We start from the raw sequence: 13,740 nt of genomic DNA, 5'->3' as shown, positions 1-13,740 counted from the left end.
GCTTTGCCAGCCCAGATAAGGCTGGACTTCAGCTTATTAAACCAGCTCATAGCAATAAAAGGGGCCTTGAGAACAACATGAAAGAGAATCAGGATCTCCTCGGAAAACCAACTGTGCAAAGTGCTCTGGCAGGAACAACAAGCAAATGAAGGCTACACTTCGCTGGTAACTAGACCTGACCATTCAAGTCCTTGGTGTTCACGCAATGTGGGAAAATCCCCCATCTCCAGTTTCCTTTTAAAAAACTTGTCAATGGGATGATGAAAAAAATACCTGTGCTCAAAGACAAAGAGTCCTTATCTTGCAGATAACACACCTGGACAATCTTAAATGAGTGCAAGGTACTTAAGCCCTAATTTACCTAAGAGGCTGGCTGGGTAAGAATTCATATGCTATCGCTTTGCCTCCTTCCAGGCGAAGTCAACAGAAAGTGTTGGAAAATGTCTACAGAAAATGCCTGTTACAGACTCATAATTCTTTGGAAGGAAACATTACACACATCACATGCCTATGCCCTGCCCTATTAAAAGAAAGGAGGTTACAGCTGAAAACCCCTTTCAATTAGCGTGGTAGATGGACATGTAGGCAAGAGGTGAACACAAGTCTAAAAGCAACAGACTTTATTTTAAACAGCCAGTTTACAAAATTCCTAAGGGTTGCAGAAATAATGTTGGTCGCCAATTATAACATGCAGTGCTAAAAATCAGACACATTTCTTCTCTGCACTCTACATGTCCTCAGTCTGTACTGTTGGTTTGCTGGTTACGCCCATATTATATTTTTTTCCAACAAACTGATAAGAATGATCTTGCACGTTTGTATGATTGCCAAACTAATTTGAAATATGGTTTATTAAAACATTTCACATTTTACATTACTGTCTCCTTCTATGTTATATTCTATATACATATATCCTAATAGACTATATTAAAAAGGACATTTTAGTCCCTACTGTATAATTTTTACAACGAAAAAAAAGTTCCTATTTTTTTCATAGAACATTTTGTTGTTAAGGTTTTAAGTAACTGTACATTACCTCCTCGTTAGTCTTCCTCGCCACATGATTTACATAGTGAGCTTTAGCTCCACAACAGAACCCTCCAAAGCAAAAAGAAAACACCTCCCACCCCCTCCCAACATGCCCGACCAGTCCCACCTGACCTCTATAAGAGGCGGACCGGCCCAACCAACAGCCTGATCTACCAAGCAAACAATGAAGCCGATAGCCAGACAGGGAGGGGGGGAGGGAACTCATGTGGCGAGGAAGACTATACTCGGAGTAATGAAGATTACCGGTAAGTAACCGGGGCAATAACACATACTAAGAAGATGGCTTCATCACATACTCATTTCTGTATATAAACAGTCTCAGCATCTAATCCGAGTTTTTCGAAGAGCCCCTTTGACCTCCTTATTTCTCAAGCTGTAGATGAATGGGTTTAGCATAGGGGTCACTACAGTGTATATAACACTGATCGCTTTGTCATATTCTAAGGAGTAACTTGACGATGGCCGGAAGTACATGAAAAGAATTGCACCATAGAACAATGTAACAACAGTAAGATGTGATGTGCAGGTGGAGAATGCTTTGTCCTTCCCTTTTGTTGACTGAATCTTAAGTACAGTGGAAATGATTCTGATATATGATATCAGAATGAATATCATGGGTCCCATGATGAAGAAGGAGCCCTCAGTAAAAATGATCATCTCATTTGCAAAAGTGGTAGAGCATGAAAGCTTCAGCAAAGGTGGGACATCACAGAAGAAATGATGGATTACATTGGAGCTGCAGAAAGATAACCTAGTAATCATAACTGTGTGCATCACTGAATGCAAGCACACTATCACCCAGGAGCCAGCCACAAGAAGGACACACACTCTCCAGCTCATGATGGTTGTATAGTGCATTGGGTCACAGATTGCTAGGTAGCGGTCAAATGCCATCATCGCAAGAAGGATGCCGTCCATAACTCCAGCACAGAAGAAGAAATACATCTGGATGAAACAGCCATTGAGTGAAATCGTCTTTTGCCCAGAAAGGAGATTAAACAGCAGTTTGGGCACAGTAGCTGTGGTCAAGCAGAGGTCCACCATGGACAGATTGCTGAGGAAGAAATACATAGGGGTGTGCAACTGACGACTTATGATGATCACTAAGATAATGGCAACATTTCCAATCAGGCTGGTAAAATACATGATGAAGAAGAGCACAAAGAGGAGACTATCATGCTTGGGATTACTCGATAGTCCCAGAAGGATGAAATTAGCCACACTGGTGTTATTATCCATCTAGACAATGTGTCTGTAGCAAGAGAGCAGAAGAGAAATCATTAGTACGCTGTGATAGAAATGTAGGAAATATGACAAATGTTGAGCTCTTTGACTCAATGAAAGAAATACAATATTGAGGTTCACATAAGCTGACATCTTTGGCCAAATACTATGTTCATATAACAGGGGGTGAGGAAGAATCTGCTAGATTGGAACAGATAGCTCTTCTGCATGTTAATGGTCAATGGCAGTGCCAGATCAAGGTATTTGGTTATGGTATTTCTGAATGCTATTGAGGACTTCTGTAATTTAACAAGTACAAGTGAAGTCAGACTAATTGGACGAGAATCTAAATAGTATCCTAATAAAAGGATCCAAGGGGACAGATCTACTAATATGACACGGTCCCCAACCTTTTATGAACAATTAGCAAACTTTGTGCTCCAGTCAAAATGGAGAGTGACATCTAAATCACAACATGACATGTCTGCATTGTAATGCTATGAAAGTATTGAAGAATTAAATATTGTGGCAACAACCACATTATGCTGAAATAATGCACCTATTTTTGCACTAATCCACATTATTTTGTCGGCATTTATTGGCATAGTGTTCATTTAAGGCACAACATACTACCCATTAAAAGCAACCAAATTCAGTTTGGGTCTAATACCTGTCATGCCAAAGAAGTAAGTTCTTCCTGGGCAAATTTGAAAAGAACAATATGTCAGGAAAGCTAGTCAATACTGGAATAATTTGCAGACTCCTCTGCTAGATTTCTGGCTGCTCTTCATGCAACTTGTTGGGGCATTACATTTGAAAACCATTGAGAGATAGAATGCTCCAGACAGATTTTTATTCCAGAAGCTAGCCTTGCTACATTTAGCTCAGCAGCGGTTGTGTATTCTTTTTAAATTGTAAAAGAGAAATGTATTGAATACATGCAAAGTATTACAATCATAGCAATACATATGAATACAGCAGTGGAAAAAAGAAAAATAACCAGCTCAGTAAAAAGGAAGGGTAGGAAAAAAAAGAGGGAGACTTATGAAAAAGTTAAATAGTAACCATACATCAGAAACACTTTCTAAAAATAAATTTAGAATAGAATAAGGAACATTTTAAAAAACATAAGGAATCAATTTGAGCCCAGACTTGTAACCAGAAAGTGGAAACAAAGGGACAAGTAAATATAAAGTGTTTGAGGTCATCGTGTTGTACAGAGCATGTCCAACAAGAGTCTGGAGTGTCTCAAGCAACCGTGTGAAGAAAAACAGGTGTTGTATATAGTCTGTAATAGGCAAAACAAATATTTGTGTGTTGTATTGGCTGTGTGAGAGGATTACCTAATTTTGATCCAAATCTGCTTTCAGGTTGAAAGTGACATGAAGATCATTTTTCCAAGCGAAGTCTGTTGATGATTTAGGGTGATCACTGATCTCATGTTGAAGATTTGAATAAATAGAAGAGGCTTTTGGGGTTGTATATAAAAGATTAGTTAGGTAAATGGAAAGTGATGAATTAGTAAAGGAGATGGACTAAAAGTGAGTATATGATTGACAAATGATATCTTGTAGGATGATGAGAAGTAGAAGATAAACCAAATACAATTGAAGATTCATAAAAAGGATGAAATACTCACATACAATTGTTTGACCCAAATTAACCCTTTTGATCTCCAAGATGGCCAATAGAAAGGTCTGATATTAATTTGTATAAAATCATTATGCCAAATTGTTTCCAAATCTGTAGGATAGTGTGGTTTGACAGAGATCAGCAATTTACAGGTGTGTCTAAAGATCGAAGTGTGTATTTTCTGTGGTCTGGGCAAAAAGGTTATGAGAAAGGAGCAAGAAACTCTTTGCTCTAAATGTACTCATAATGGAGTAAAAGAAGATGGAGACGAATTCAAATATACAATTTTTAATATAAACACTTTGTGGTAATTAGGAAAACTCAGGAAATGTACTCCTTCTTCTGAATTAGGGTGCTTCAATTTGGAAAATAACAAATGAAATTTTTTATTATTCCATAGAAAGCGGGATTTCAAATGATTAAAGTGGATTATGTGTTGTTGACTGCCAAACCCACCGATATAAATAGAAAATGAAGCATTAAGTGATTGAACACATTGAAGACCATGATATTTAATTTGATTAGGTTGACATTTACAGTTCACATTTGTCAGTATTTAATTTATATCCAGAATCGAAAGCATAAGATGCAACCTAAGATGAAAAAGCAGAAAGGGAGGAATGGTGATTCAATATCAATAATAATAATAATAATATATCATCAGCATATGCAGCTAATTTGATGTGTTGAGCACTATATGAAAAAACATTATTAAGTGAATTTTGTTTAATCTATACTAATATTATAAAGAGAGAGCCCTAACCTTTGAGGTGGGTAATCTCAGTAACCACAGCACCAATCACAACACCCAATACAGCATTGGAAAGGGCAGTTGCAGCAGAAGGACATAGGCTATACAGATGGCCACCATATACATTTGAAAGGTAAAATAACCTAGCCAGAAAAGTAATCCCTTGTGGGCGTGTGCGTGGGCGCGGCGCGGCATGACGACAAAAAAATCGTTTCTTAAATGTGTGCGTTGTACTGGGGGCATGTGCTGGGGGCATGACAAAGGCTGGGGGCGTGTGCTGGGGGCGTGACAAACGACAATGGGCAGGGCAATTGTGCAATTGCGCGGGAGCAAGGGACAAGACAAGACCTGTCGGCAGCCTTCGATACGGTCCACCATGCTATGCTGGTGGATCGGTTGGAGGGCTGCGGGGTCCAGGGTCAAGCACTTAACATCTTGAAAGCCTTCTTAACAGACCGGGTACAAGTGGTGGCTATGGGGGAGTTCGAATCTAGATCTTTCGAACTCCCAGGGGGAGTACCGCAGGGATCCTCCCTAAGCCCCACTTTAATTAATATCTATGTATCCTCTCTTGCCCCGGTGATCAGATCCTTTGGGTTCAAACTTACATCCTACGCAGACGACACCCAGATTGTGGTCTCAGTGCTTCCGGGGACAGAGGTGGGTGTGGCAGCCAGGTTCCAGGACTGCATGTTAGCAGTTAGTTCCTGGATGGCAAATAGCTGCTTAAAATTGAACTCCTCCAAGACTGAGGTGCTCATCTTTGGGTCAAACACCAACCTTTGGAGCCCAAACTGGTGGCCTACTGATATGGGACCTCTGCCCTCTCCGGTTTCGAAGGTGAGGAATCTCGGTGTCAATATTGACAACCAACTCTCCTTTAAACCTCAAGTAAAGGCCTTGACCTCCTCCATACACTGGACCCTGAAAATTATTAGGAAGGTTCTCCCCTTCCTACCAGAGGGAAGTAGAGAGACGGTGGTGACAGCACTGGTTCTTTCACGCCTCAACTATTGTAATAGTCTTTTTCTGGAGGCACAACAGGGGGTGCTAAACAAACTTCACGTCCTTCAAAATGCGGCTGCCCGCCTTATAGGGGGATTGCCCAAGTTTTCTTCAGTTACCAAGGAACTGGAGAAGTTGCATTGGCTCCCGGTGCGGAAGCGGATTCTGTACAAGACCCTTTGTATTGTCTTTAAGGCGCTTCATGGTCTTGGCCCTGTGGTCCTTCAGGATCAGTTTCAATGGTACAGACCAGGGAGACAACTTAGGTCGGCCAGTCTGGGGCTGGTAAAAACAGCCCGCATCAGGAAGGCGCGGTGGGGCGACAGGAGTTTTGTTAGGGGAGCAGCAATGGCGTGGAACTCCCTTCCCCTTACCTTGAAACAAAACGAGAATCTGCTGGCATTCAGGAAAGATCTGAAAACATTGCTCTTCTCCCTCTAGTTTCCGATAGCTCACTCTCAGGGAATTACCACTTCAGCGCCAGGACACCGATTGGTATTAGTGCGCTTTATAATTGTTAAAAATAAATAAAAAATAAATAAATGACAATGGGCGCGGCAATTGCGCAATTGCACGGGAGCATGGGGCGTGGCCAATGGGCGCGGAAATGCACGGGAGCAAGAGCATTCAATGGGCGTCTGAGTTCAGCTGGAGGAGTGCCAATTGCGCAATTGCGCGGGAGCAAGGGCCGTAACAAACGACAATGGGCGCGGCAATTGCGGAATTGCACGGGGGCAGGGGCCGTGGCCAATGGGCACGGCAATCGGCCGCCAACAATCCCACCAAATTCCAAAATTATGATGCCAATCGTGCACCTGGGCGTATGCGCTCAATGGGCGTCTGCGTTCAGCTTGAGGCGTTGTAAGTAACCATTCGCTCTACTCATTTGTGGCCTGAACGTTGTGCTGGGGGCGTGTCACACATACTAGGGCCAAATGCAGTGTGTGCCTTGTGCTGGGTGCGTGTCAAACAGACTGGGGCTGAATGTCATCGGTGCTTTACTAAATTGCTGTTACGTTCCTGCCTTCATCACTCCTTGTGGGTCCTAAAAAAAATAATAATACCGGGAAATAACTTTCAAGGATCACATAATTCTCATTGTAATACGGTCGCCACTGGAGCCGGGCGTCATGTGGGGGCACACTGACCGTGCCTGCAGGGACAATAACTGCAGCGTCTCCTTCGCACTGTCACTCAACTCTCTGCATAAACAAATTTACACACAGCACCCAACATCAACCAGGGCTGGAGCCGGCCTCAAGCGGTGGCTGGCACACTAACTTTGAAACTGACTGCACTTTTCCACATGCGCAGCGTCTCTAGCGTGAGCTGTCGCCCACTCAACTCTTCATACCCGGACAACGTCAGGACGGGCTGCTAGTTCTAGATAAAAAGGGTTCAAGTGCCAGCTTAAAACAAAATGGAGAAAGAAGGTATACCTGTCTTACTCCCCTTCCCAAAGGTAAAAAAACAAGAAGTGAGGCCGTTAGTGCAAATGGCAGCTTGGGGAGATGAGTACAAGAGGGACATACAATTAATGATGTTCAGGGGAAACCCAAACCAGCAACGGGTGTGAAATAGAAAAGACTAATTTACCCTATCAAAAGCCTTCTCAGCATCTTGCACAATGGCTTTCAAGGGTTCAGGGAGCCCAGCAGATTTTGAGATGAAGTCTAAGAACAAACAAGTGTTATCTGAAAGCTATCTGCTGGAGACAAACCCCGATTGTTCATTTCCTAGAAGAGAAGGAAGAAAAGACAGTAGCCAATGCCTTAGCTAAAATGTTAATGTAAATTGACCAAAGAGATGGGTCTGTAATTTTTTCAAAAGTGCAAATCTTTACCATACTTTGGAATGAGGCAAATAGGTGCAACAAGAAAAGGACCCGAAGACTTGGAAGAGTCAGAAATAGATTGGATTAACATAAGTAGTTTGGGTAAGAGAATTTGACGAAAATGAATATAAAATTCTGCACTAAAACCATCAGACCCTAGAGCTTTATGTTTTTTTAATGAAAATAATAACAAGATGCAGTTCTGAAAAAGACAGCTCTTTTTCCAAAGATGTAAAGTCCATTTGGGAAAAATCTGTTTTTGAATAAAGGAGAGATATTGTAAAAAATTTTGGACTGAAGGTAAATACACAGGCATGTATATGTTGGTATACAAATTCCAAAATTGATCAAGAATATCTGAGTCATTGGAATAAGTCTGAATATAATCATTTATAATCCATTCCATAAACAGTCTATTTTTTTCTGATTGTAAGATAATTTGCTAAGAATTTACAAGACATTTTTTGACGATGAGGCAGAGTCAGTGGATACTTTGTAAAAAAGTAACTTAGATTTAATAATTTGTTGTAAGGATTATTGTGTGTGAGAAGTGTAATGTGTATGTTCAAGAGATTTTGTATTCTGGAGTCATGTTTTAGAATAGTCCTAAAATGCTTTCGGTTTTTTAGAAAAAAAGTTGATGATAAAATATGGAGCTAAAGCTTTAAAAGCATGCCAGTTTGTATGAAAGGGAATAGTATCAGAAAGATTAAAATGAAAATTTTCATGAAAAAAAGGTAAAGGAGAAAGTGAATTTGGTGTCCAACAGCAAGACATTTTTAAATCTTCACTCTTTAGGAGACTTTTGCTCAAGCAAAAGATCTAATTGATTTGAAATTGGACCATGACAGAAATTTGGATGATTCCAAAATCCGCAGCGTGTAAAGATTGAGTGAGATGATGTGAAATTAAAATATAGTCTATCCTAAGTTGTGTATGATGAATTGGAGAGAAATATGTGTATTCGCTCAAAAAGGGATTACATAATCATCAAGCATCTATCAAGTGACCATGGCTAATAGCATGTACTAATGTTTTTTGTAATTTATTGGGAACTTAGGGGGCTATTAGGATGGCGGGCGGCCCTGGGGAGCTGGGACCATCCGCCGTAGGTCTGCCGGTCCCACCTGCCGAATTAGGATATGCCCACCACACTGGAGGGCGAATGCTGGTAGTTTAACATTGTGGACGGTGCTGCTGGCTGCAGCACCATAAGCAATGTTAAACAACCATGATTTGCACTGCGACGCACAACGTGGCAGGCACCACGCAGTGTCTGCTACCTTGAGCATGGTAATGGTAACCCCCAAGTGCAGCCCGCCACCCCATGAGGGTCCGCAACAGGCCCTGTTGCACAACTCTGTATGCCTTTCCATGGCAGCATCGCGGCCATGGAAATGCCGGTGTTTGCCTGCATCCTAATCTAGTGGACGGTGCCTTTTAGGCATTGCCACCATTTTAGGCTTCCTGGACCATCCGCCAGGCAATCGCATCGATTGCTGGTGGCGGACGGTCTTTACGTCTGCTGCGGAAGCATTCCTGTTCCCACCGCCATCCGAATCTGGGTCTGAAAAATATCAGTTTGATGGCGGAAGGACCGCCAACACAGGGCCGGCGGTTGCCACCGCCGGCCGTGCGGTGGCTCCCTCCGCCATCCGAATCAGCCCCTAAGTGTGTTGGAGAGTGCCTGTCTAGAATGATCAACACAATTATTACAATCTCCTGCTAATATTACATTTTCATCTGAATGCTGTAATATTTTCTAGGTAATAGTGGAACAAAACAGACAATCATGGCCAGTAGGGCCATAGACATTGAACAAAACAATAGGAACTTTGTTAATAGATAATGGATCTCCCTTCTGAGTCTGATTCTTGTGAAAGCAATGGGACCTGTAAAAATTTGTGACATAAAATTATATTTTTTTAACCATTACGTAGCAAAAAAACACATCATCTACCCAGCCCTTGTGTATTTTCATACAATCCTGTTCTTTTAGATGGGATTCTTGCAAAAACACAATATGAGCATTCATTTCCAACAAGGGCATTAGGACACCTTGACATTTGATAGGAGAGTTTAAACCCCTAACATCCCACTACTATCAAAAACTTTTAAATGAATAAATGCAAGCAATCAATCTGACTTAACATTAACGAGTGAAAAGCCTTGGGCCAGTTGTTAGAAATGATCAATTCAATAATAATGAAAAAATGAAGTTACATGTCCAAAAGAGGAATACAATGCTTTAAAGGACTGAAAGAAAATGCAAGAAAATTAAAGAAAGTAGGTGAAAAGAATAAAAAAGGATGAGATCCATAAGAGAGATAGAGTATAAGAAGAAAAGGATAACAGTAAAAATAAACATACCTATGGAAAATGTTGATGAGGACGGATAGGGAGACGGCATAGGAAGATAGGATGTCAAAACCCCAAAGGAAAGGAAGGCTCATGATGGGCAATGAAACACATGGCGAGAGACAGAGAACATGAGACAACACAAGATCAATCCTATAGGAAAAAAAGTATTATTATTAGTAGGAGGCATTACATATTATTTAAAGAATGTTTCCAATATATTATTGAAAGCTCGAACCATAAATTATTAATAGGAACAAATCCATCTCAAATGCTGCAAATTTCAAATGACAAACCAGTACAGAAGAAGAACCATGAAGTAAAACCATGAAGCATTATTTGGACATCTAAGGTGATGCAGTAACATCCACATTCTCTGTCTTTTGATTTGCAAAAAACTATTTCAAATGAGATGAATCCTCTTAGGTATTAGTCTCGTTATTATATGTGACCTATAAAAGACAAGGGTGAAAAAGCCCAAAACGAGCAAAGCATTAGTTGCATTTTCAAAAACTCTATTGGTCGGTCTGCTGTAATCTTTGTGTAGTCCTTAAGAAAGAATAAATCATGCCCTACCATGAAACATGTTTGAGTTGTCTGGCAGATGAAATAACTTGCATTCATTTTGTGTACTCTACAAAATAAAAGATGGCTCCTCAAGGCTTCTTAGAGGTGGTCAGGACTGTGGAATAATGTCCATGTCTGCAAGCCTATTGAATGTTAAGAGACGGGCCTTCAGGTAGGTTTAAAATCTGTGGTAAGAAAGATTTGAAAAAGGAGAGAAGACTTGTACCCAATGTGCCTTCAGGTAGACCGTAAATGCAAAGGTTGTTTTTTCTGTTCTAATTTTCTAAATCTTCAACCTGTCTGCGTCAGCTAGTTACTTGTTTCTGAAGAAGATTAACCTGAGGAGGAGTGTCCTTGAAATAGTAAACTAGAGACATATTCCTCCATAAAATTCCTCCTATCTGAAAGATTCTGTAACCTAGCATTAGTTTCTTCTATGAATGGGTGCCAAGCTCTTATTCCCTCCAATAACAGATCCAGAGAGGCATTTGGAGGAGACTTAAAAGATGACAGTGGATTTTTCTTGAGTCTTTTAATTTACCCGTTGCTACAAGTAGCTTGGAGAGCTGTAGCAAGTTTAACTGTGGAAGAAGATGCACTAGCATTCCCGTAATCTGAAGCGTTCTCCATTTTGAAGTAATTGCGTATTGCAGAAGAGGGTTTAATGTACTTTCGTGAAGAAGAAAGCCTAATCCAGTACTTCTTATTTTGTAATCTTCTGATAGGTAGGAGACAATTATGAGTAGCTGAGATGCAGCATCTCAAAAGATAAAAAATAAACCTGACCAGTGCTTAAAAATATGTCCCTGTATGAAAATAAGTCTCCTCAGGAAAAGCTTAAACAAGATTGAAAACACAGTAGAAAGTGTTACTTAAGCCTTAGCAAGAATAAGAGAAAGTAAAATAACCAAATACTTGCTAAGGCAAATACAGGCACAATTAAGGCAATATATCCATTGAATGTCAGTCAGAAGAGGAAATGTTGCCGAAAAAAAAGCTGCAGCCCAAGGAAAGTTATAAATGTAAGAAAATAGCAGCCCCAAACCTGTCTCACTTGTAAGGGTTAACAGCTCAAAACATGCCTCATTGCAGGGGTTTAATTCAGGAAGTTGCACAGACCAGTGACCTCATACTTTGACATGTCTCCTCAGCTTACCAGAAAATACCAGCAGCCCATGAAGCTAAGATGTGTTCCTGAAAGGAGGTGATTTACATGTTCCAAATCCATAAAAACTTTACTAGGGTTATCCTGAGTGTTTGTAGAAGAAATACTTGCCATCAAAGTTGGGTTTACATGAGGGAAGCTGCTCCGTCAAAGCAGCTTCAAGTGCCGTTGCACTGAATCTCAGCGACATGCCACCATCGTCCATTAGTGTCAAGCCAACAGTTGCGCATTCTTTGATCTTAAACTGTTGTGTGCTGGCACACTGAAAAGATGTGTACTGCTATTCTGCAACTTGTGTCATCAGTATGGATGACATTTTTCTACCAAGGGTGGCAGTCCCAAACATCTTTTATTTTCACTCCACCTAAGACTCTTTGGGCCATATGTATCAACAACCTGATTTGCGATTCTCAAATAGCGATTTTTTAGAAATCGATATTTGAGAATCCCAAGTAGGGATGTATGTACAAAATCGCAATTTTTTTGCGATTTCTTAGTATTCCTTAATTGCGATTAGCAAATTGCAAATCACAATTAAGCAATACTTTCCCATTCATTTCTATGGGCCAGGAGGCCCATAGGAATGAATGGAAAGTTATTCTCAATTTAGGATTCGCAATTTGAGAATCGCAAATTGAGAATAATTGAGAATAATTTCAAGGGTGCAGGGGTGTCCAAAGGACACTCTGTTGCACCCCTGAAATTAGCATGGGTGCACATGTGGCGCAAACACATGCCCTAAGGGCATGTATGTGCTTCACATTGCACTTTGAAAAATGCCAAAAAGTGCATTTTTCAAGGAATTCGCAAATTACCACCAACTTGAAATTGGTGGTAATTTGCGATTCCTTAAGGGCAAATTGCATTTTTTTTTGCTTCTTACATTGCATTTAGGGAATCACAAAATTTGCGATTCCTTAAATGCAATTGCAAAATAGGGAATTGCAAATTTTGCGGTTCCTTATATTGCACGCAGTTTTCTTTCATACATACCATTTATGCGTTCGCAAATGCCGAAATTCTGCGAATTTCAGCGTTTGAGAATGCATTAGTGCTTGATACATATGGCCCCGGGTCTCCTTTCCTCCAACCATTTCAGCCTCCTTGACCAACGTCTCAGTTTAAAACCCTATTCTCTGAATATTTAGATCCCCATGCAGAACCAAAGGAATGGAATTTTGCTTGTTTACATGTTGCCGAATGTGTGCAATCTGCTGCAGTCTGATATAAGTAGAAAAAATGCAAGTGGAATCTGTGGTGCAAATGGGAATCTAAATACCTAAATATTGGAAACGATCTTACCCTTGATGTGGGTGCGGCACTGATATCAACATATTTAGGAGCGGAATCTTCACCTTTGCTGTTGTACAGCTACTAACATGCATGAAATGAAACGAAATTAAATGAAATTAGGATTTCTAAAGTGCACTACTACCCGTAGGTTTCTAGGCACTGACTTCCAGGGGTTGGAACAATGTGAAGACAACATCAGACAACGGAGTGTGTGGGGGTGGTGGGTGTTGATTCTGAGCTAGTTGTTGAATAGCTAGGTTTTGAGCGCACTGTGAAACGTAAGCACATTGTTGATGGTTTCCAGCGTCAGAGGCATCAAATTCCAGAGCTTGGAAGTGGCTACTACAAAGCTCCTTCCTCCCCAGGTGGCTTTACTGAAGTTAGGTATCACCAGATTAGCCTGGAAGGAGGATCTTAACGTTCTGGGGGGATGTATTGTTGAAAAAAATGTTTGATCCATTTAGGACCCATAAGATGAAGGGCCTTAAAGGCTATGCATAGAGATTTGAACACAACCTGCTTTCTAACCGGCAGCCAGAGTAGTGAGGGTAGGGCCTTGGAGACCGATTGATATTTCAGAATTCCTAAAAGCAATCTGGCCACTGCATTTTGGACCTTTTGGACCATTTGGAGCTTGTCTATAGCTTTCTTGTGGCATGTCAGAAAAAGCCCATTGCATTAGTCAATTTTAGATAAGACCAACGCATTGAGCATGCACCTATGGCACAAATGGAGTAAAAAGGACAAAATAAGGGGAAAAGCGTGTCCCTAATTGGTGTAAAAAGAAAAAGATGTGACTTGTGGATGTAGGTTTCATAACTATCAATGATAAATGGGATGTTGTCAACATTATTTGTAAGA

General features: G+C 40.7%; 1 protein-coding gene across 1 annotated transcript; it reads right to left on the bottom strand.

The window, feature by feature from the left end:
- Window positions 1-468: 468 nt before the first annotated feature.
- LOC147684487 (olfactory receptor 1f45-like) lies at window positions 469-2,292 on the bottom strand. The gene is made up of 2 exons (XM_086939655.1): window positions 1,387-2,292; window positions 469-504 (listed from the first exon to the last, which is right to left on the bottom strand). The coding sequence occupies exons 1-2, from the start codon at window positions 2,287-2,289 to the stop codon at window positions 469-471; spliced, it is 939 nt and encodes a 312-aa protein (XP_086795781.1). The 5' UTR covers window positions 2,290-2,292.
- Window positions 2,293-13,740: the final 11,448 nt, after the last annotated feature.

The sequence above is a fragment of the Lissotriton vulgaris genome, chromosome 10 (assembly GCF_964263255.1).
Source record: "Lissotriton vulgaris chromosome 10, aLisVul1.2, whole genome shotgun sequence".
NCBI classification, from domain to species: domain Eukaryota; kingdom Metazoa; phylum Chordata; class Amphibia; order Caudata; family Salamandridae; genus Lissotriton; species Lissotriton vulgaris.
The sequence above is the reverse complement of the archived record's forward strand: the minus strand, read 5'-3'. Positions and strand labels throughout refer to the sequence as shown.

Excerpts from the sequence above, each read along its gene's own strand:
- LOC147684487 (XM_086939655.1), bottom strand. The coding sequence starts at position 2,289 with ATGGATAATAACACCAGTGTGGCTAATTTCATCCTTCTGGGACTATCG. Across the intron at positions 505-1,386 it reads TCAAAGGGGCTCTTCGAAAA|GTGATGTGTGTAATGTTTCC; the intron begins ACTCGGATTAGA and ends GGGCATAGGCAT.